General features: G+C 40.0%; 1 protein-coding gene across 6 annotated transcripts in view; it reads right to left on the reverse strand.

Moving 5' to 3' along the window:
- Positions 1 to 23,282, reverse strand: part of SRGAP3 (SLIT-ROBO Rho GTPase activating protein 3) — a 287,676-nt gene that overhangs the window by 159,608 nt on the left and 104,786 nt on the right. For all 6 annotated transcript variants that reach the window (XM_007500149.3, XM_056804578.1, XM_056804579.1 and 3 more), the window contains exon 2: positions 3,175 to 3,367. In XM_007500149.3, coding sequence (XP_007500211.2) covers positions 3,175 to 3,367 — 193 coding nt within the window. The remainder of the gene's footprint in view (positions 1 to 3,174; positions 3,368 to 23,282) is intronic.

The raw sequence follows: 23,282 nt of genomic DNA on the forward strand, positions 1-23,282 counted from the left end.
CTTTAAAAAAAATGGGGGCATTTGCTCTTCTTTAATATTGTGGGAACTTTCCTGCTTCCAATGATCTTTCAAATATCACTTACAGAAGTCAATAATGGCATCAGCCAGGTCTTTCAACACCTGCAGACATTCTTCTTTGGGTCTCAGGTGACTTGAAATCCACAAAGGGGAGCTAGGTATTCTCTTAGAATCTCCTTACTTATCTTTGGAGGCAACTAGATGGTCCCAAGTCTGGAGACAGGAAGACCTAAGTTCATATCTGGCCTCAGATATGCACTAGCTATATGGTCTTGGGCAATTTTGTCTGTCTCAGTTTCCTCATCTTGAGGAAACTAACACCTCCCAGGGTTGTTGTGAGGATCTAATGAAATAATATCTGAAAAGCATTTAGTATACTGCCAAGCACTCAGTGGATACTTAATAGATATTTGTTTCCTTTCTTTCTTCTTTAGATATTAACTCTCTATTAATAACAATGGCAATAATAGTTAACATTTACATAGCACTTTAGGGTTTGCCAAACACTTTAAATATATATATTTACTTAATTAATTTTAATTAATTAAATTAATTTAATTTAACATTATATATATGTATATATATATATATATATATATATATATATATCCTCACAACAACCCTGGAAGACAGATGTGATTATTTTCTCCACTTTACAAATGAGGAAACTGAGGCCCAGACACAAGGTTAAGTGACTGTCTAGGTTCATTCAAGTCCAGCATCCTATCTAGTGCACAGATTGCTTGTGAGGAAAATGCTTCATTTTTGCCTTTTTGCCCCTAACACCTCACACGACATTAGTACTTTAAACATACTCATTTAATTGGCTTGAGTTGCTAGGCACTATGCCATACAGAGGAGGAATATAAGCTGGGGTCCTGCCCTGCCTTCACCGAGTTTACAGTTTACCTGGAGAGACAAACCCAGTATAAATGAAACCATGAGATGCTGAAAGTGAATAAGGCTAACCGACCCTAGGCAAGCAGAGAAGGAAGCTCCCTCCCTGAGCACAAGGCAGGAGCAGCTGAAGGCAATAGGAGACCAGACCAAGAGGATAAGCCACAGACAGTGCAATGGTCTAAGTCATGATGGGAGCGGAAGGAGGGAAGTCACCCTGACCCTGTGGTTGAGGGCCGGTCAATGGAGAGAGGAAGAGGGAAGGAGAGGAAACTCTAAGCAGGGCGATTGAAGGAGAGAGAATGAATTATAAGGGGGAGAGTAATTATAGTGAGGAACTCCAAGGATAAATACAGTAAGAATGTGGTTAGCAACCTCCTGCCTACACATCTAGGGGTGGGGAGGGGGCAGAAGCCAAAAAGCTTTGCTTCTACAGTTCTCAAAATCTGCCAAGCGTGGTGCCCAAACCAGATGGAGCTAAGTAGAAAAGGAAGCAACAGAAGCTCAGGACCCAGGCCAGGGACTGAAGCATGATTGTTTACTCACAGCCAAAATGGAAAATAGAGGAGATAGTCCTCCTGAAAAAAAGGTGGAACCAATCAACAAACTTATTAAGCACCTACTATGTGCCAGGCACTCTGCTAGGCACTGAGAATATAGTGTAAATAATGAAACATCCCCTAATGAAACAACCTCCTAAAAATTATTCAAATAGCGTTACCTCACTTTGAAGCTCTTCAAGAAGGTATATAATAATAATTACAATAATAATAATAACTAAAATTTCTAAAGTGCTTTAAGGTTAGCAAGAATTTCACCAATATTATTTTGTTTTATCTTCAAAACAACCCTTTGAAGTAGGGGCTATTATTATCCCTATTTTAAAGATAGGAAAACTGAGGCACATAGAGATTAAGTGACCTTCCTAGGTCACTTTATAGGGTTATTTAAGTGTCTGAGGCTAGATTCAAACTCAGGTCTTTCTGACTCTGAGTCTGGCATTCTAGTTGTCTTGGTTTCCATCAGTCCCACCTATAACACTTAATAGTCATATGACTCTTAGCAAGTTAGTTACCTCTGATTATCTACTTCCTAGGATAACAGGATCAGAGATTTAGAGCTGAAGGCACCTTAAATCCCATCTAGTCCAACGCCATCATTTTATAAATAAGGAAATTGAAGGTTAGAGGGGTTAAGAGATTTGCCCCAAGTCACACAACTAGTAAATGTTTGAGGCTGGACTAAACCTAGGTCTTCTTGATTCCTTCCACCCTATCTGCCATGCTATTCTGTCTCTTTCAGCTTCCTCTTGTTGCTCTACAGAAAATTCTTGGTGTGACTCAAAGATTTCCCACTACGAAACCTATTTTTCAGGGAAACCATAAGAAAAAAAGTCTCCTACATCAAAATATTCATAGCATCATTTTTTGTAATAGCATAGAATTAGAAACAAAGCTGATGCCCACTGATTGGGTTATGACTAAATAAACTGTGGTACATGAATGTAATAGAATATATTATTGTGCTGTAAAAGATGATATGAGTGACGAATCTAAAGAATCATGCAAAGTGTTCTATCAACTGATGCAAAATGAAGTAAGCAGAGCCAAAATATATATGCAATGATGCAATGACTATAACAATGCAAATTGAAAGAAAAAACCCATATACCCAAAATAAAAAGTGAATGCTGTAAAATTATAAAGAAACATAGATGGAAAGAAGAGCTATGAAAAGAAGTCTCCCCCATACACACACCCTACCCTTTGCAGAAGGGGAAGGTCCAGGGATATTTTACATTTGTCTATATTTTCAGACTCTATCAATATATGGATGAGTCATAGTGATTTTTTTCTCTTTTTGTCTTTAAAAACACTATTTTATGTGGGAGGGGGAAGCACGGCTGGGGGAAATTACAGTGATATAAAATATCAATAAAATTTTTTCAGTTAAATATTATCTAAAAATGTGAACTATCAGCAATAATACCATTAATAGTAATGTCTAAGAGCAAAGTATTTATTTTAAATAAAAGGAAACAGGCAAGAGAAGTGATACCTCCCTGGTCTCATCAAAAGGTAGTGGCAGGACCAGGACTGTAACTCATGTTTCAAGATTCATAACAAGCCCTAATTATCCTGATCCCTTTAGAAGAGACAGTGAGCTCTTATTTCTATCCAGCCTGAGGTCAGTCAGCCTGGTTCCTCCATGGAAAACCAACTTAACAACAAGGTCAGAGGCATCCATTGATCGGCTTACTTGAACTGATGCTCTCGAGAGCTTCGGATCTTGGAGGAGAAACGCTCAGCCAATTTCTCCAAGCTGCGGGAATACTCCAGTTCAATCTCTGCTTTCCTTCTGAAGAACTCCTGGAGGTCCTGCAGCAACTGCAGCCTCGACTCTGACTGCTGTTCCAGACATTTGAACTGCTCAGCCAACTGAGTCCGGATTTCTGTAGTAAAGCAAGAAAGAAAGGAGTTAGGCTCAAGGGGGCTACAGGCACTGTTGGGTATCCATGAATGGATAAATGTCTTTCCTACCCTTCCAAGCCCCTTGAGGGGCTTTAGTCCTTCAAGTACTTCAAGACATCCATCGCTCCTCCCTAAAAAAGCTCTCTTCTCCATGATCCCAGTCCCTTCCACAGTTCTTCATAGGGCATATTTTCCAGATCTTTCACTACTCTGGACGCATTTGCCCCAGTGCCTCTTAAAATTCCCAAAGCATCTCCCCTGAGACCAGACATTGTGCCTTCTATTTCCATTTATCCTCAATAAATATGGGCACAAGACTGAGCCAATAGAAGATTCTCCACAAAAATTTGTTGAAATGGCACTATGATTAAAGGTGGGTAATCAAGGCTTAGCCACAGGATATCAGATTTAGAGGGCATTTAGAGAATTTTGCCAGGGCAGCCCACAAACAAAACTCAAAATATCTGGGTAACAAGAATAAAACTTCTTCTCCATCCTACCACTCAGATTTTTACTAGGTGTCCATCTCATGACTCCCCAAAGGGTCATTTTTTTATTCTTCCTTGTCCTGGACATGGTTTATGATGCTTGCCCTGAGCCTAAAAATTCCTACTTAAGACTCTGTTTGAAAATAAACTGACATTTTTAATTTCTAGAATACCAGACAAAGTCATGAATGAACAAAAGGCCTTCTCAAACTGATGAACCAATGAATTTTCAAAAATCCCCTTTGCCAATGTTCTCCATCAAAGTGTGGACAGTGAGAAGTTGATGCATCCAAGTTTTAGAGAACAGCCTTTCAGATCCATTGTGATGTTATCTGGGAGTAGAGAAAACCTCACCTAATACCCATAACCTGCAGTCCTGAAAGGCTCTGTCCTGTACAAAACCTCTGCATCTAGGATACAAAGCAGAGGAGAGGACCCTTCTTCATAGGAGTGAACAGTAAGGGAAATGGCAATGACAATTTGGTCTCCTGACTCCTGATTTCTCACTCTTTGGAATAGCTTCTCCTCAGTCAAAACAGATCTTTTTTTTTAGCCTGGAAGATTTTCAGAAAAATGTCACTGTTCCCAAAGGCATGGATTTCATCCAGTTGAGAGGCACACTGGTCCAGGACCCTCTGGATTCCAATCCCATCTCTGACACTCAGAGCGTCATCAGAGACCTGTCATTTCATTTATTCAAGTCTTGGCTTTCTCATCTATAAAATGGGGTAATAATCATTCTATACCTCCCTCCAAGGTAAAGAGGAGGAATTGAGAGGCTCAAAAGAGATTATGTAAAGCACTTACAAACCTTGAAATGCTATAAACATGTCCGTTACTATTATTTTAACCTTGTTTTCATATTTTTCTATTGGGTTCAATACAAAAGATTCTGGGACAAGTCATCATTATCTGCAATGTTCTTTGCACACTGTTCTATTGCACAGGTAAATAAATAAAATATCTGCTTTTGGTAGCTAAATAAAAGTTCTAGAATCATCCGGTGTAGGCTCACTGCCAGCATCCTCAGGACAGCTCTTGTGGGATACAGAACCACAGGTTTGATACATACCTCATCCTGTTCCCACATCCTTTTGATCTCCTCAGCTAAATTATTCTATTTCAGACAGTCTTCCATCAATAGACTGGGAGATTAGGAGTACATAGAGTGACAACATCTTTAGATGCTATCCTTAAGTTTTTATGAATCACTGTTATGTGTGGGCCATTGTGCTATTATTAATATTATTGGGCTACTCAGGTGACATGGTAGAGAAGACAATGGACCTGAGTTCAAATCTAGCTTCAGAGACTTACCAGCTGTGTGACTCTGGGGAAGACTCAGTTTAACCTTCCTAGTTTATAAAATGGGGATAATAATAGGATCCTCTTCACAGGATTGTTGTAAATATCAAATGAGACAAAATATGTACTCTTAAAATATTATATAAATGTTAGCTATCATCATCATTATTAATTATTACCATAACCACTACTACTACCATCTTCCCTAGACAGTGGCCTTGGCCACAGCTCAGCAATAAACAGAGAAATATTCTGGTCTCAGAACCTTCAGAACACAAGAGCTAAAACAAACCTTGGTCTTTGCCTGGATCTAACTCCTCATTTTACAGAGGAGAAGACTGAGGTTCTCAGTGGGGAGGTTAACAATATATCAGTGGCCACACCATTATTAGATGGACAAATAATTATCATAGTAAAAATAACAGCCCTTCTCACAAAATTGTCACATTGAGGATAGTGCTGTGCCAATGGGACAGACCACAAGAATGCCAGGAACAGCTGTGATTTCCAACCTCCAGGAGCTCTGAAGCAAACAGGAAACAAATATGATGGGGATGAGCCTTTGTGAATACTCAGATAAGATTTTAAATTGTCTCCTCTGAATGTTACCATCCACTCAAGACCTTGAGTATTAACAGTAACAACTGAACTTATCATAAAATAAATATCAGCCTACCAGCATGGCCAGAAAGCAGAATTTTCCACCATTAAAAATATGTATACTTGTAAAAAGCCCTTTGAAAAAATGTCCCTCGTTCTGCATCTTCCTCTTTGTTGTGCCCTAAACAGCTGCCCACCTAACCTGGCCATAAGCCCAGCTCTGGACAGGGATCATCTACAAGTCCTTGTCTTTATAGAATGGGAAGTGGGGAAGCAAAGGGGGGGGTCTAGATTAGCCATTGGTTTTTAGTGAGTAAGATATCACATGTGAACAAGGTTTCAGAGTTAATTCCATGGTCTAAGGATATATGTTGGATGTTACCAATGGTTCAATGGTTGGATGTTAAAGGGCTTCTAGAAACCTGTTGCTATTCGGTCGTTTCAGTTGTATCTGACTCTTCATGTCTTCATTTGAGGTTTTCTTGGCAAATATAATGGAGTGTTTTGGCATTTCCTTCTCCAACTCATTTTACAGATGTGTGAAGGGAACCATCTCCCAGGATCACGCAGCAGGGACCTAGCTGCATCTAGGACATGCCACTGAGGGTGGGTCACTGGACAAGTGACCTAGGCATTCGCCCCAGAAATGATTGGGAAATTGATCCAGGTATAAAGAGAGAAAATACAATAGGGGGATCCAGGAGGTGGACTCTCTCTATTCTCTTGGGCATGCTGCCAAAGGAAGGTGGCTAAGGGGTCTATTGGGAGACCAACCACACAGCAGGATAAAATTAGTCTTCTTTCTCTGTCTGCCTTCTCCTGTTCAGGTAAGTATTAATAAACTCTATGGAAATTAAGGACCAGAGTTTAATTTAGTTATTAAACATATGAGGAAACTGAGGCAAACAGAGTGAAATGACTTGCCAAGTGTCACATAACTAAGATACTAGAATGGTTTGCCATTTCCTTCCCTAACTCATTTTACAGATGAGGAAACTGAGGCAAACTGAGAGAAGTGGCTTGTCCAGAGTCATATAGCTAGTATTAAATATCCAGAACCCTCAGGGATCAATTAGTCCAAACCTATAATGGATAACTGAGAAAAGCTGGAGAGTTAGCATCAGAATCAGGCCTCTGAGACACATTGAGCCCATTTGTCAGTCATCTGAACTCTCGTGCTCCAAGTAACTCCCTAAGACTATAAATCACAGAATAGGTGCTACCCCACATTGGTAGATGAAGTTTCCATATTAGGGACTTCCTCACACAGATGAAATAAGAGAGAGAAAGACAGAAGGACCAATTCAATTTGAATACATCCAATGTGCAAACCTCAGTAGCCAATAGCTTCTCAATCATGCCCATCCCTTAGTGCTCCCTTCAGTGAACAATCATGATCCCAGTGGAGATGAACCTTCTAAAAAATAACTAAATAATTCATACACAAAAGGTGGTATAATGGATAGAGTGCCAAGCCTGAAGTTGAGAAGACTCATCTTCCCTGAGCTCAAATCTGGCTTCAGGTACTTATTGTGACCCTGAGCAAGTCACTTAACCCTGTTGGTCTCAGTTTCCTCATCTGTCAAATGAATTAGAGAAGAAAATATCAAACCATTCCAGTATCTATGTCAAAACCCCAAATGGAGACATGAAGAATTGGACACAAAGGAAAAAAACCGAACAATTATACATTTGTGTATATAGTAAATATATATAGTGTATCTATATGTATACTTTATATATAATGTATATATAAGAATAGAGTTTTAGATAATATATTATTAAATAATATGTAAGTATCATATATTATCTAATAGATACATATTACATAATATAAATACACATATGTATCTCATAGATCCATATCTAATAGAGATACATATATGTAAAATAGATATGCAAAAGAAACCCCCCCCAAAGTACAGAAGTGAACACAAATATAGCAATCACATTAAATTATGTTTACTACAGTTTAATAATTCATTACATTAATCACATTAATATATGTTTATATATAGAAAATATTTTTCATTTAACAAAATAGTCAAACAAAATTCCTTTGTGTCTACTTCTATACATTTTTTGCTTTCTTTGGTATGTTTAAAGATATTTTATTGATGCTCTTTTTTCTGTCTATACCTAAACTTAATAACTCACCACACTAGGAGAAGCCTTTCTGCATAAAATAAATAAATAAATAAATAAATATGTAATCCAGAGAAACAAATCAATACATTGACCACATTTGAGAATATTCCATTCTGCCCTCCAAGTCCATTATCTCTGTCAAGAGACAGAAGCAACGTTTTGCCCTCCATCTCTAGAAATCACTATTAGTTTTACTTTAATAGTTTTCATTGCCTTTTAAAGTTGTTTTCATTTATATTACTCTTTTTCTTATGTAAATTTTCTCCTTTAGTCTGTCTATTTCCCTCTATGTCAATCTGTGCAAGTCTTCCTATGGTTCTTTGAAGTCATATTTGTCATTTGTTATGAAGCCACACTGCTCCATATTTCCTATTATTCCACAACATTCACATGCCTCTGTTGATTACCTCCAATTTATTTTGTATATAGTTTGTGTCTAATTGTCTGTGTGTTGTCTCCCCCATTAGACTGTAAACTCCTTGAGAGCAAGAATTGTCTTTTGCCTTCCTTGGCATCCCCAGTGCTTGAAACATTGCCTGGCACATTGTAGGGGTATAACAAATGTTTATTGATTGACTAGTGGTTCTTTCAGTTATTAACACGTATTTCATGTTTAGATTTCTACAAAAAGTGCTACTACAAATATTCTCGCATCTAATCCCTCTTTCCTTAACCTCCATGGATATATTGCCTAATCATAGTGTCACTGGACCAACAGGGAATGTCCAGTTTAGTCACTGTGGGTTTAGAGCTCCAATTGTTTTCCACACTGGTCAAACCAACCACAGTTCCACTAACAGTCCATCAGCGTGCCTATTCTCTCACAACCCCTCTGACAATTGTTTTTTTCCTCTTTTTCCATCTTTGCCAGTCTGCAGAATGCAAAGGGAAGTCTCGAAATTGTTTGAATTTGCATTTCTAATTATCATTGATCTGGAGAGTTTTTCATGTGGTCTTCCCCTATTTCTGTGCCAAATCAGGAAGACCTCACTGGCCTCAAACTTCTCCAGAGCCATCTATAATTAGCATGGGCGAAGAGGTCCTTTGCCTTAGGACACCAGTATGGATCTCCTCTCTCCCTCACCCATCCCCTTCCAAGCTGCCTTCCTCTCTGCAATGACTGGCATTCCCATGCCTCCCAGTGCAGACTTCAGAGTTTAAAATACCCAAGTGAACATTCTGCCTCAGACACTCACTAAATGCATGGCTCTTGGCAAGTCCTTCTACCTTTCTGAGCTCCTGGACTTATCTATGAAATGGAGAAAATATCTGTGGCACTCATCTGAAAGGGCTGTTGAGAGGCCCATTCCAATGAAGCAAAGTAGTATTGTTTGTTTGTTTTTTTACAAACCTTAAAGTACTACCGGAATATCAGTTATTATTATCCCTTTAAATGGAAAATATATGTCTGCTCTGAAAAGTCACACCAATCAGGCCACATCTGGATTCTAAACAAGCCAGATTCTGGGAGAAAAATGCAGCCTCTCTCTATTCGGATCATTACTTTACATTCAAAGCTCTCTGTGGGTTAAGATGACAAAGTAAGAGAACGTCTATGGAGAAGGTATAGAAAAAAAAATACACTATTCTAAAAAAAAAAGGCAAGGTACAATCTATTATTAATTGACTTCTTACTTCTCTAACCAAAGGATCAGGTCTCTATAGGGGCCAAAGGCAGCTGTCCTGACCGTCCTCTCCATTGGTCAGCTGGGGTCTGAGCCCTAGGGAATTCTGTCCATTAGCTTGGCCTTGACAGTACTGGCAGGGCTGTAGTGGGAAGCTGTCTACTCTGCAGTGAGCCAACAGTTTCCAAGCTTCAGCAAACACACCTGCAGAAGCTGGCCGCCATTTCCCAAGTCCTCATTCTTTCACATGGCACACTCAACGCTGCCCTATCAGACCAAATTCACTCCAAGAAGAAGCTCAGGATCTGACAGAACTGGGTTCAACACAGTAACATGAAATGATAGCCCAGGGCAATATGTCTCAGCTTCCTCATGAGGCTGGTCCACATCCCATCTACCTCCCAAACGTAATGGGAAAATATTCCCTCTGTGTCATTAGATCAAGACAACCCCAGAAGGCAGGGGGTTATGCCTGCAACAAAAATGAAGTTGGCAGTTTGTTTTCACGGACTTCTTCCTCCATTTCCCTAAGAACTCTCATGTCTCCTGCCTGCCCACTACTCCCCACTAAGAGTAATGGGGGATACAGGGAGGGATCAGGAGAATTCCTGATCAAACCGAGTCCTCTCATCCCCCATAACCCATCCAATCCAACTGATGGCATTAAAGGTCATGGACTTTGTCAGAACCTCTCATGAAGCTGAACATGCACCATGGTATAGCCTTTGAGCCTCACCGCCACCTGGTGAGCTCACTCACAACCCTGTGAAGCCAGTAAGTGAATTATTATTAGATCCTGTAGCATTTTGCACATAGTAGGTGCTTAATCAATGCTTGTTGTCTTATTATTAATCCCCATTTTGCAGATGAGGAAACTGAGACTGCAAAAGGACAAGGGATTTGCTCAAGATTACATAGATAGTAAGAAGTTGGGGCAAAATGTGAACCCAGGTTTCTCAGACTTCAAGACTAATGCTTCATCAACTGAATCAAACTACCTCTCTAAAATGGAATCTCGGTCACCATTTAGATCATCAGTGCTCTCCCCACCATCAAAACATCCTTGTGTTCTGTTCCCTCAGAACTCTTCTCCAAATGCTCATATGATCAACTCATAACTGGCCAAGGCAAAAATGGCTCATAATGGTCTACCTGTGTAGACCACTCTTGCATTTTTTAACCAATTTGAACCCTTTAAGAAATTAATCCAAAGGAGTAAAATAAGAATTTCAGTGACCCAAAATGAAGGGGAAGAAGATTTTTAAAGGCAGTGAGGACAGTTTGCACCACACAGCTCTTTATTCCAGCTATACATATAACATGCCTTGAGTGATAGCTTTCCCCCTCCGAAACCAAAAAAGCACAAAAACACCGCTGTGCAAAAATCATTTCATTTTTCTGGGTCTGTTTCTTCATCAGGGTTGGCTTAGCTGACCTCTACCATCCCCTCTAGCTCTAAATTTATGATCCTACAAGGTCAGGGCTATCATGGATGCTACCCTAAACCCTCCCCAAATCCAAACCCCAATCTTATGGTGCGCTGTACTACAGCCGCCCCCACTTGAGTCTTGGAAACCAGCATTAAACAGATTTTCCTATATTTACTTCCCTTTTCTGCCCTGCCTTCTCCCATCCCTCCCAGCTTACAGCCATGGAGACAGAAAGCCAAGGAGGGACAATAGAAAGGATCCAAAGGGGGCAATGAGGAGGGAGGAAGGAAGGAGAGAGGAGAGCCCCAAAGGCAGGAGGACCTGAGCCAAGACTTGCTCCCAGGGCAGTCTGCTAATTTCACCAGAGACCCAGCGGGATGGGCTCCAGAGGGCCCCTCCCTCTCCACATCCCAGCCTCCCGTTCAGGGCAGGGTGAATAGCCTGTGTTCCCACTAGCCTTTTCACTGGGGGCCCACTCTGGCCCTGGCCTCCTTCCCCCGCATTGACTGCACACAATCTCCCCTCCGTGAGAAGGGCCCCAGCTCTGAAAGCAGCAGCTGCTCCAAGCATACACAGACAAAAGAAGCCGTTTCTCTAGCAACGGGGAGCCGATGAAAGCTTTTGGGGGGCTCCCTCCCAACCCCCTCCCCCGCCCTCTGAGGGCTTCCTTTCAGCTGGAGGCCACTCGCCCCAGCTCCCATGGAGAGGCAACCGAGGTTGGCCAAAAATCTCCCCCATGCTCCCCTCCTTTCTTCCCACCTGCCCCCCTCCCCCACTCCTTCTCCTCTGAGAGCCCAAGACACATCTCAGAGCTCACAGCATCAGGCAAGTTGGGAGCTTAATCAATTCTGTTCCAGTTCCTGCTTGGTTTTTGTTGCTTTTCTTTTTTTCTTTTTTTCCAGCAACCAACTGCAAACAGGTTTGCAAAGCTGAGAAAACCCAGGACATCACATTCTCTCTCCTCCCCCCCCACCCCATTCTCCCTCTCTCTCCCTCCCTCCATTCTCTCCTGTCTCTTTTTCTGCATTTCATTTTCCTCTCCTTCCCTTTCTGTCTCCCTCTCCTTCCTTCCATTTCTCTCTCCCTCTCCTTCCTTCCATTTCTCTCCTCTCCTATTTCTCTCTCCCTCTCTTTTTCCATTTTTCTCTCGCCTTCCATTCTCTCTCTCTCCTTTTCTCTCTCTCCCCCCATTTTCTATTTCTCTCTCTCCTTCTGCTTTCTGTCTCTCTCTCTCTCAGAACATGACATGTAATAGATGCAGCCAAGTACACCATAACCACTTAACTTACATTTATGAAACACCTATTCAGGTCCTAGCATTGTGCTCACCACCTCAAGTTTTTTTTCCACTCTCCCTTTAACCAACTTTAATTTTTTTTTTAAGTCATTGAATGCTAGCATTCTATGGGGTCTTGGAGAAAATGGGATCATAGATTTAAGGACTGGAAAGGAACTCTGACAGTAAAGGATCAGATATTTAGAGCTGTAAAGGTTCTAAGAGGTCTTCTAACCCAACTCTCTCATTCTATAGAGGAGAAAACTGAGATCCAGAGAGGTGAAGAGGCTTGTCCACTATTGCACTGCTAGTGACTGGCAGAGCCAAATCTTGTGACTCCTTTGCCCCATGTTCTTCTGGCTTACGCCACAAAGTAAAGGGATCATCACTCTCCCCACAGAATCTCATCTTGGTCAACTGTTTCACCATCCATAGGCTCATCGGCTACATAGATATAAGGCTAGATAAGACTTTGGAGGTCTTCTAGACCAGTTTCCTCATTTTGCAGACAAGGAAACCAAGTCCCAAGGCGGTCAAATGTCTCTTCCATTCCAGCTTTCCGTGGCTGCTGAGGCGCCAAATGAGCTGCTTGGAATTTCCCCTCTTCTTCCCACCAGGGACCTTGATGCAATATAAAATGTGATTGTGCTTTTTAAATAATAATCTTGTTATATAATAAATGTGATGATGATGATGATGATGATGATGATGGGAATGATGATGACAGATAAGAGAAATGAGAAGCTTCCCCATTGCTAGAGAGGGAGGGAGGGAGGGAAGGGAAGGAACAATGATTTTTATAAATATTATTCCCCTCACTCTAGGAAGTGAGCAGTGGTCTAATCCACAGATTTAGGACTATAATATAGAGTGATTTCCCTCTTCCCACAGTGATCAGTAGATACCCAGCCCTTCCAACTCCCGGTACCCCTGTTGGATTGAATATCAGATCCTTGAAGATAAAAGGTTGGGAGAGGAATTCCCCACAGCATCAAGACCACTGCAATTAGGAGCCCTGTCCAAATAGCACTGATTATAGAGCATCAGGAACCAGGCCAGGGGCTGCCCATGCTCCTTCCATAAGGGGTGGGAGAGTAACTAGAGGGCTGCCCCTAGCCCAGCTCACAGAAAAGCAGTTAAAGGAAGGCGTGATCAATTTCACTGCTAGATTGATATTTGAGGCTTGGCTGCCCAATGGTCCCTGAAGGGCCAGATGCATTTAAATGGGAAAGAGATCAGAATTCATTAATACTAAATTTCCAGCTGGGTCTGACGGCTGAAGACACTTTTCTTGCTTTTTCCAACCACCCTACACCCACAGCCACCAGTCGCTCTTGAATGTTTCTCAAGCTCAGGTAGCAATCTTGATTAAACCCTGTTAAACAACTAACAAGGTAACTGCTATTTTATTCATTCAGCAAACATTTATTCAGTAGCTACTATGTATGAAGGTGCTAGGCTCTGTGAATTACACAGACCCCCCCCCCCATATGTAAGCAGAGTATAAAGCATTCATTCCCACCCTCAAAAGACTTACAGTCTAGTTAAGGAAAATGTATACATATGAAAAGTTAAACCATAAATAACACCAAACTGGGAGTGCCAAGAGACCTATTTCCTAGTCCCAGATATGCACTTACTACTTATTAGCTCTATGACCTTCAACAAGTCAGCTAGCCTCTCTGAGACCCAGTTTCTTTATCATTAAAGAAAGAATTGTAACACCAAGCTCTGCCTCCCTCACAGTGATGTTTGGACACATCAGAGAAAGCACTGGACTTAATAAGGAATTCTCAATATGGGTCCCACAAACCCCCCCTAAGAAGTATATGATAGATTTCGGGGGGGGAGGTATAAATGTGGATGGAGGAAAAAATTACATTTTTATTTTCACTAACCTCTGTTACTTAGCATTTGCTTCAATTGTGAATTTTTAAAGTATCAGAATTTTGAGAAGGGGTACATAGATTTCTTCAAAATGACAATTAAAGGAGTCTGTGACCCATAAAAAATTAAGGACCACAAAGGTCACTTCTAACTCTAAATCTTGGATCCTATGTGCAGGGAACATACTAAGGATATAATAAGAGATATGATGCACTTCAGATCCTCTAGGGTTTACTTACTAGCTGGGAAGACAGCATATGTTAAATACTTCAGGAGGGAAATAGAGTAGTAAGTGCTATCATAGACCCAGTGTTTTATGGCTAAATAGTTTGATCTCCAGCTCAGCTTGTAGATGGAGAGATGGAATGATGAAGGACATTTCTGTATTCTTTTCAATTCAAAGACTCTACCAGGAGTCATCATAATCTAACTTCAGAGTCACGGATTCTTTTCTTTTCTTTTTTTCCCCACTGATTCGTTCATATAACATTGCTTTAAGAGAGTGAAAGAAAGAGCTCGGTGGTGTTCCTTATTTTGGCTTTAAATAAGCTGAGACTAACTAGAATTCTAGTGAGGGCCCATGCAAAGAGTATGGCAAAAGTAGAGTCTGCCATAGGCTTGTTCCTCCCCTGGAAGCCTTGGTGCCAATGGTTCAAGGGGATATTAGCCATAGCTGGATGGGGCATGGGTTGCCCAGGAACAGTCATGCTCAGGAAACTAGGAAGAACAGGCAGCCAGCCACATGGTACAAATGGAAGGACCCTACCTAGAAAATATGCATTCCCTCTGGCCTCTTCTTGATGCCTAGATTTCCATTACTCTTTTCTTTGACTTAAGCATGGCCCTATCTCTATCCTCTTTAAAAACACAAATACTCCACAGTGGACGAACATGTAAAAATCCTTAGACTTCAGTGTGGATTAAATTAGCTGAGGTCAAAGAGCCATGAGTGCCATGTGTTCATGGGGAAAGAGATAGAGTATGATGGGGCTAAAGAAGGAGGGAAGGAAGGAAGGAAGGAAGGAAGGAAGGAAGGAAGGAAGGAAGGAAGGAAGGAAGGAAGGAAGGAAGGAAGGAAGGAAGGAAGGAAGGAAGGAAGGAAGGAAGGAAGGAAGGAAGGAAGGAAGGAAGGAAGGAAGGAAGGAAGGAAGGGAGGGAAGGGGAGAGATAGCTTATTATAAATTTTCAGCAACAACATAATTTGGACTAAGAACTAACTTACCAAAGATATGACCATAATGATGTGGAAAAACTTTAGATTGGAAAAAGTCCTCAAACAAGAAAGGATCCTTATGAACTTATATCCAAAGCAAGATTTGCAGAGAAAAATTGGGAAGATATAGAAAGAGTCAGGATTTCTAACCAACCTTCCTTCCTCCAAAGACAGGACTCTGCCTTGGTGATGCTTCCTATAATATCTCCAAGGAGTGTGCTATGGTTGACAGAGAATTGGCTTTGGGGTCTGGAAGTTCTGAGTCCAAGTCCTGCCTCTGATACACACTGGTTGTGGGAACAGGGACAAGTTGTTTGATCTCTGAGTGACCCAGGCAAATCTCTAAGAATATAGTTAGCACAAAGAGTTCCTCCATACCAATTAAATAACAGGCTCAGAAAGAAAAAATAAACTCTCATTCACTTTACAATGTGTGAGCCCAAGCTCAAATTCATCCATTGCCAAGGATGAGGCTGTTCATAACCACTAAAACCTCTACATGTCCTTAGTTGCTCAAGGAGTCAAGGGATGCTAGACTGTTGCCCTTCTATTTTCTAGTATTACAGGGAAAATCACCAGACCAGGAGTTAAGAGGTTTGGGTTGAAAACCTGGTTCTATCAACAAGCACTGTTGACTCTGGATCCTTCCAGGACTCTGGTTCTCGGGGAGAAGGCCATAATAATGGTTTAAAAGTTTTACAATTCTGTGATGGTGCTGATCTCCTTCAGTCACTGGAATTTAGACTTCAGCTTGTTTTATCATTAGCAAAGATGGACTGCCTCGAGCCATCCACACTCTCTGACTCCATCCCCATTGTTGCCAAAGGCACACATCTGCTAGAGCGTTAGAATTGTGAAGCAGGAGTTTTTCTCCATGTGAACTTAACTAGCCTGGATGGGAATCAACCCCACAGCCTTGACCTCATTAGTACCAACCAGCTATAAGAGAGACCGATATTCTTTGAGAATGACTGACAGTAATATGATGCAGACTGAATTTCTCTGACCTATTGATAAGAATGTCACGTGAAATGGGGCCACTAGCTTCAGGAAAGTCTAAATATATTATGTCAATGGCTTCCACCTATCAAGGAGGGCTGACGCTGTGAAAGAAAGAAATTACAACAGGCTGAATGATTTACTCTTCTGAACACCATGTGGTTTACTATCCAATACCTCATCTTGGCCTCTTGGCCACTGTTTGCTGGGGTTTTTTGTGCCAATTGGTTTCAATATTTTCAGAAAGACTGGAACTAAGCCAATATGGATCAAATTCCCAGGTTCAACTCCTCCCGGACTCCCAACATGCCCCTTTAAAAAAATTCTTCAAAGGTTTTTCAAAAAATATAGCTAAGGTCTCAATAAACCTTGTCAATACCCCTATTCTCATAGATCCTGTGGAATCAGGATGTGGAATCACCTGAACCCATCCCACTTGGCTCATCAGAGAGCCCCTTCCCTATTCAAAGGTCCACCATCTTTGAAAAAAACTTTTAAAAAATCTCTGCCTTTGGTAGGCTGGGGAATGAATGATGCTAAGATACAGGAAAACAGGAAATATAGGAAAGATGGGTGATTTCAGCTTTGGGGATCTCCTGGCATTGGAATACCTTCTACCAAACCAGGTCACCACTTCTATGGGTCAGTAAATGAGTCCCTTCGGAGTTGCCTGAAGCAAGGTTACATAGGAAGTTTCTTTCAGAATCAGACAATGAACCCAGGTCTTCCGGACTCCAAGACTATGCAGCACTCTATCCATTACTCTACTATGCCTTTAAGACTAAGGGAAATAGAAGGGAAAAAGGGGGGGGGGGGGTTAGATGAATGCCAAGTCAAACAAACTTACAGAAAAGTCCTCAGGAAAAGGTATAAGACCATTACTTGTCGTTTGGAATCTGGTCGATGGCTCACTTTTGAATTCTGCTTTAATGGTTTGGTTTTCAGCCAACAAATTTATGTTAGGCAATAAAATGATGTGCATATGTCATATATTGATTATGCTACTTTGTCCTGAACATAAAATAGGATTGCTGTATAAGCACTGCATGCAATATTACGTTAGCATGACTACCATGCATACCATTGGTGGTGGGCCAATGGAACGGGGGAGGGTTGTGGTTTCTTCCATATAAACAACCCCCTTCCCACTGCCCCCATTCCCCCCACCACTGCCTCCTCTGTTCTACCAAATTTCAACAGTTGGGCTGAAGTCCAATCCTTTACACTTGAGCTCATACCTAGCACTTATTACCCCCATATAAATCTCTCTGTCCTTTTAACAATATGGGACTCTCAGGCCAGCTCATATTTCATGTCCTGGGTCCTATTACTGCAAAGGGGGAAAAAACCTCATGTTTATTAGCTACGTATAATATAGTCAAATGAGAACTGGGTTGGGAGGTTAGGAGGCCAGTCTGCTGCTAGCTTACCACATAACCATAGACAAGTCACTTAACCCTGGGTCTCCTCATCTTAAAAATGGAGGAGTTAGAATAGACTAAGCTAAGTTTATTCCAGATCTGAAGTTCAGGGAAGATTTCAACAAGCTGGAGAATTTCCTAGAGAAATATTGGAAAGGACCTATAAGGTCACTTCACCCATGCTGACCTTCTCATTTTATAGATAAGGTTATTTAGCCCCAAGAATGGTAAAATGACTTACCCAAATGAGGTAGTAACGACAATTCCTTTGCATCTGTCTACACTAATTTTATTCTTTTTATTCTTATAATAGGTAAGAAAACAGGTTGTGAAATTCAATATATTCCTCATGATCCCATAAATAATTGGCATCTGAAGCAGGATTTGAACTCAGTTTCTGAACACTAAATATAGCAATCTATCCACTTTATCATCTAGCTGCCTCTAGGTCTAGTCTAAGTCTCTCATTTTACAGATGAGGAAAGTGAAGCCCAAAGTCACACAGGTAATAAGTAGGACATCTACTTCAGAATCCAAGGCTCCTTCTAATACACTACTCACTGCCTAGCATGAGTCTGCCATTTGTCACCTTTCTGATCTTGGCCTTCTAGGCCTTAAACTGCTCATCTTTAAAGGTGGAGATTGGACTAGATAATGTACTATTACTAATATAACATATTAAAATTACATATATAATATAATCGTACTTTATATATGCTATCTCAATTGAGGCTCAAAAATCCTGCTGTTTAGGAATTAATTAGGTGTTATTCATCCTATTTTACAAGCAAGGAAATTGAAAACCAGAGAACTTAATTAAGTGACTTGCCCATTACACATAGCTAGTAAGCAGGAACTGAACCCAAGACTTCTTTGTCTATTAAACTGAGTTGCTTCTCTGGTGACATCCGAGGTCTCTTTCAGCTCATAAGTCTAGGATCCCCTTTCCCTAGAGGCAGTCATGGATACTAATTTTGTATCAATCACTTGATATTCTGAACAGAACTGGAGCTAAACTAACCATCCCTATGACAGAGACCACATCTGATCACATGGAAACAAATTTTCCACCCCAAAGTCCTTTCCCTTCCTCTTCCCCTTCTGTCTCTACCAATTCCTTCCCAAGTCTGGGGCCATTTTCTTTGGCAAGAAAGCAAGAGCCATAGCCTCACTTCTTCTCCTCAGGGCTTGTTTTCATCTCTCCCTCCTTTCCCCCCAATTCTCCCTCTTTGATCAGGTTCCTGTGGCTTGTCTTATCAGTGAAGTGAATGAATAAAACAGCCATCTAATTCACTGCTCCCCCTCCCAGGCCCAAGCAACGCATTTCGCATTAGTCCCATTACATATGACAAGGCCAATCTCTGAGACACCAATTCATTTTCCCCTGCCTGACATGGTCATAAAGCCTCCAGTCTGAAAGGCAGGGCAGGAACACTGGACAAAGAGACGGCTGAGAGAGACGGGTCTTTAAGGCATTTAAGTGTTCCTAGGACATACCCTAATCTAATAATATATCTAATAATAATCTAATAATAATAACTAGCCTAACTAATCCATAATGCAGAGATCAAAGAATTATTCTCCTCCTTTCCTTCTATGAAAGTAACATTAAAAATCACTCCATCAACTAGACTAGAGATTCTTAACCTGGAATCTGAGGACACCATCCATGTGGCATCCATGGACAGATTTCAAATGGTCCATGAACATGGATGGGGGAGTAAGAGGAGGTGGGAAATGCATCACCATTTTTCACTTACCTCTATTTAGCATTTCCTTCAATTCTTATTTCAGAAAGAATCCATTCATAGGCTTTAATGGGTAGACAAAGGCATCCATGACACAAAAAAAAGTTTAGAACCCCTAATCTAGGCCAAGACTCTCATTTTACTAAAGAGAAAATGAGTCCCAAAGAAGGTAAATGGTTTGTTCCAAACTCACAAACAATTTGCAGCAGAAACTAGACTAGTCTGGAAGACTCCTGTCTCCAATGCAGGATTCTGTTCAACAAAAGTAACTGGCTCCAAGATTTATTCTTGCTCATCTCTACTTTTTCCTCTAGGGAAATAATAATGAGGATGATGATGATGAACATGGTAGAGTGGAGAGTTCATGAGTTCAAGTCTCATCTTGGACTCATGCTGACCATATCGTTTAACCTCTGAACGTTCCAAGGCAACCTTCCCTAAAACTAAAGTCTCTTAAGACTAAAATCTCTACTTTGCAGAGAAGATGCATGTTTGGACAGCATGTCAAGGTCTGTAACTCGCTTTCCTCACAACAACCTTGAGAAGTAAAGAGTGAAAATATCATTGTTCTTTTCCAGAAAGAAATGCCATTCAATTCAACATTTATTAGACATTTATTATTGTGCTAGATTTGGAGGCTACAAGAGGAAATGATTCTTGTTTTTAGAAAGCTTCCATTCTATCTGTAGATACAACGTGTAAACAAAATAAGCAAATATTAAGGACTTTAAGGAAGGAGGCTATTTTGGCTGAAAAGTACAAGGGAATATGACATGTCTGGGAAGGTCGGTGGAAATAAAATTATGAACAGCTAGCTTTCAAGACCAAGCTCAAGAGTCTATATTTTATCCTAGAGGCAAGAGAGAAAATTGAATTTCCCTGGCCTTTCCTAGACTTGGAAACCTCATGGATCCTTTCTTCTCTCACTAGATGATCAGAACACTTAATTCTGACTTTACCCTCCTTAAATCTCCATTATAACTACTACTATATGGATGGTCTATAGAATTTGTTGGTCTAACTTCATATTACTAAAGGTAAAAAGCATCCAGTTTAAGCCAACACATCACTTATGTAAAAATCTGTTGATGGACATAATAGAAACAGATTTATTGAATGTCCCTTATGAAGTGGCATAATAATATTCAGCTTTCATTCTACATTTGTAGATCTCCAGATTCTTTTAATTTCATACCCCAATTCTAAGAGTGAAAAATATAAACATAAATCCCCAATAAATGAATCTCTTAAATTTATAAGTTATATATGTACATTATAAAATATATTAGAAAATGAAAAATGTTAAAGGATGAGATGAAGCAGTAAACAATATTTTAAAATAATGTATTTCATTTGACAGTACCATAACCTTTTTGCTCTCACTAAGACTATTCATATTGATATTTTTCAGAGAGAAATGTGATGGACTATGTTTCATTATTTTTGAAAACCTTGCTTTAATACCTTGTGATACAGCAATTCAAAGGTCTGGTTTCGAAGTTCAATTTATTTCAATCCTTGGTTTTAATGGTTGTCATAGCTGAAAAAAGACACCTCACAAAGATGCATAGATCCAAATGGAAATGCATCACTGGCTGATCTTACTAAATCATAATACTCATTTTTCAAGCCCTATCCACCAATTTATGAAAAGGTTTCTGTTGAAATCCAGCTAGTAAATTTCCATTTTCCCTGATGTCAATCAGTTGTTCTTACAAAACTAATTGGAAGGTGTTGCAATTTTTATATTTTTTAACCCTGGTTTCAAAACCCACTGAAACTCTTTGTTTGAATTTTTCTTTTCAAAAAGGCTAAAAAATTATGTTTCTGAGTTTTTAAAGGGTGCAGATCTAAGAGTCTTTATTGGTAGCATACATTGTGTTCCAAAACAAAAGCTTATTGTTTAAATGTCTTGTTAATTTAGATGACTTTATTCCATCATCAGCTAATATTGGAAGGCACAAATTGCACTTAAGCACCTTGGTTCATTAATGATAATGGAGGCAAATCTAGGTTTCAAATAATCTTGATAATTGTGAATAGAGGGGGTGATTTCTTGGATGATCTGATTAGGGGATCATTGTTGTTACGTCCAAATGAGTCTAAGAAAGAACTTGTACCAGAAGTAAAAGAATCAGCTTTGCCATTCTCTTAATTCTCTTCTTTGTCTCCTTGTGAGTTGGTATTATTGGTGTTATCTTCAATCTCCAGTTCTCTTTAGGGACCTTTTAAAGCCACTTGTCCATCTTGTGAGAGTTAGTTTAGCTAAAACTAGATAATATGATCCACAAGTCCATTTAACAGGCAGATGTGAATGGACTCTCATACAGGAAAAGATGCTGAAAGCTAATGGATGAGTGATGGCACCACAGTCAATTCCTCTTCACTGGATGACCCTGACTCTTCCCTCAGGCTAACTCCTCTACTCTTCATGGTGACTATCAGTCAGTCAGTCAACATGTATTTATGAAGACCTTATCCCAAGCACAAGTCTAAGCATTGGTGATATGAAGAAAGTCAATGTGAACATGTACATTAAAAAGAGCCTGATTTCTCTTATTTTTTAAGATTAAAAAATAAGCATAAATAGAAGTGTAATTGGGGAAGCTAGTGGATAAAACACTGGGCCTATAGTCAGGAAGACCTAAATTCCAATTTGGCCTCAGACACTTATTAGCTGTGTGACCTTGGGCAGGTCCCTTAAACTCTGTCTTAATCCACTTGAAAAGAAAATGACAAACCACTCCAAAATCTTTGCCAAGAAAATCCCAAGGATGGTATGGTTCATAGGACAAAAAGTCAGACACAACTGAAAGACTGAACAATAAACAGAGGTGTTAATAATTTCTTCCCATATCCCAAAGGGCTGTATTGTGTTCTCCTTGAGAAATGCACACCCCACTTTGGGGGAGAGGGGGGACCACCATTCTAGAGATCCCAGACCTGATCATAGGAGAGGCCATAGGAAATAGTAGGATAAGTACCCAGAAATCAGGAGGGATTCAGACTATTTTTTTTTCCAATTTAAAACCCTTATCTTCCATCTTAGAATCAATACTTGGAACAAGGGTCTAGAGACAAGACATACCATGAAAAAACTCCAGACAAAGCTGTTTTCTTTCTCTATAAATAAATAAATAAATAAATAAATGAATAAATAAATAAATAAATGAATGAATGAATGAATGAATAAATGAATAAATGAATAAATAAATAAATGAATGAATGAATGAATGAATAAATAAATAAATAAATAAGTGAGTGAATGAATGAATGAATGAATAGATAAATAAATAAATGAATAAATAAATAAATAGATAAATAAATAGATGAATAAATGAATGAATGAATAGATAGATAGATAGATAGATAGATAGATAGATAGATAGATAGATAGATGAGAGAGAGAGAGAGAGAGAGAGGGATTTGTTTTGTTTTGTTTTGTTTCGTTTTTTGCTACAAAGGAAGGTTCTACTAAGTAGGAAAAAGTAGATCAAATAAAATATTCGAGGTGAAAGTGGCTTGAAGTGTGAGTCATGATGTAAATATAAGGTACTATTATCTATCTACTATTGTTTGCCATGAGTGAAAAAATGGCAGCCAGAAAGTGAGCCTCTGAGTGAGGAAGATGAGGAGTTAAGTTCTCCTCACACATGTTGACTATCCAACCTTGAGCTAATCTTTTACATTTCCAGTGCTGTGTGCCGGGGATGCCTCACCTCTTTCTGTGGCATGGACCCCTCTCTGAATAATGTT

The sequence above is a fragment of the Monodelphis domestica genome, chromosome 7 (assembly GCF_027887165.1).
Source record: "Monodelphis domestica isolate mMonDom1 chromosome 7, mMonDom1.pri, whole genome shotgun sequence".
Classification (NCBI taxonomy): domain Eukaryota; kingdom Metazoa; phylum Chordata; class Mammalia; order Didelphimorphia; family Didelphidae; genus Monodelphis; species Monodelphis domestica.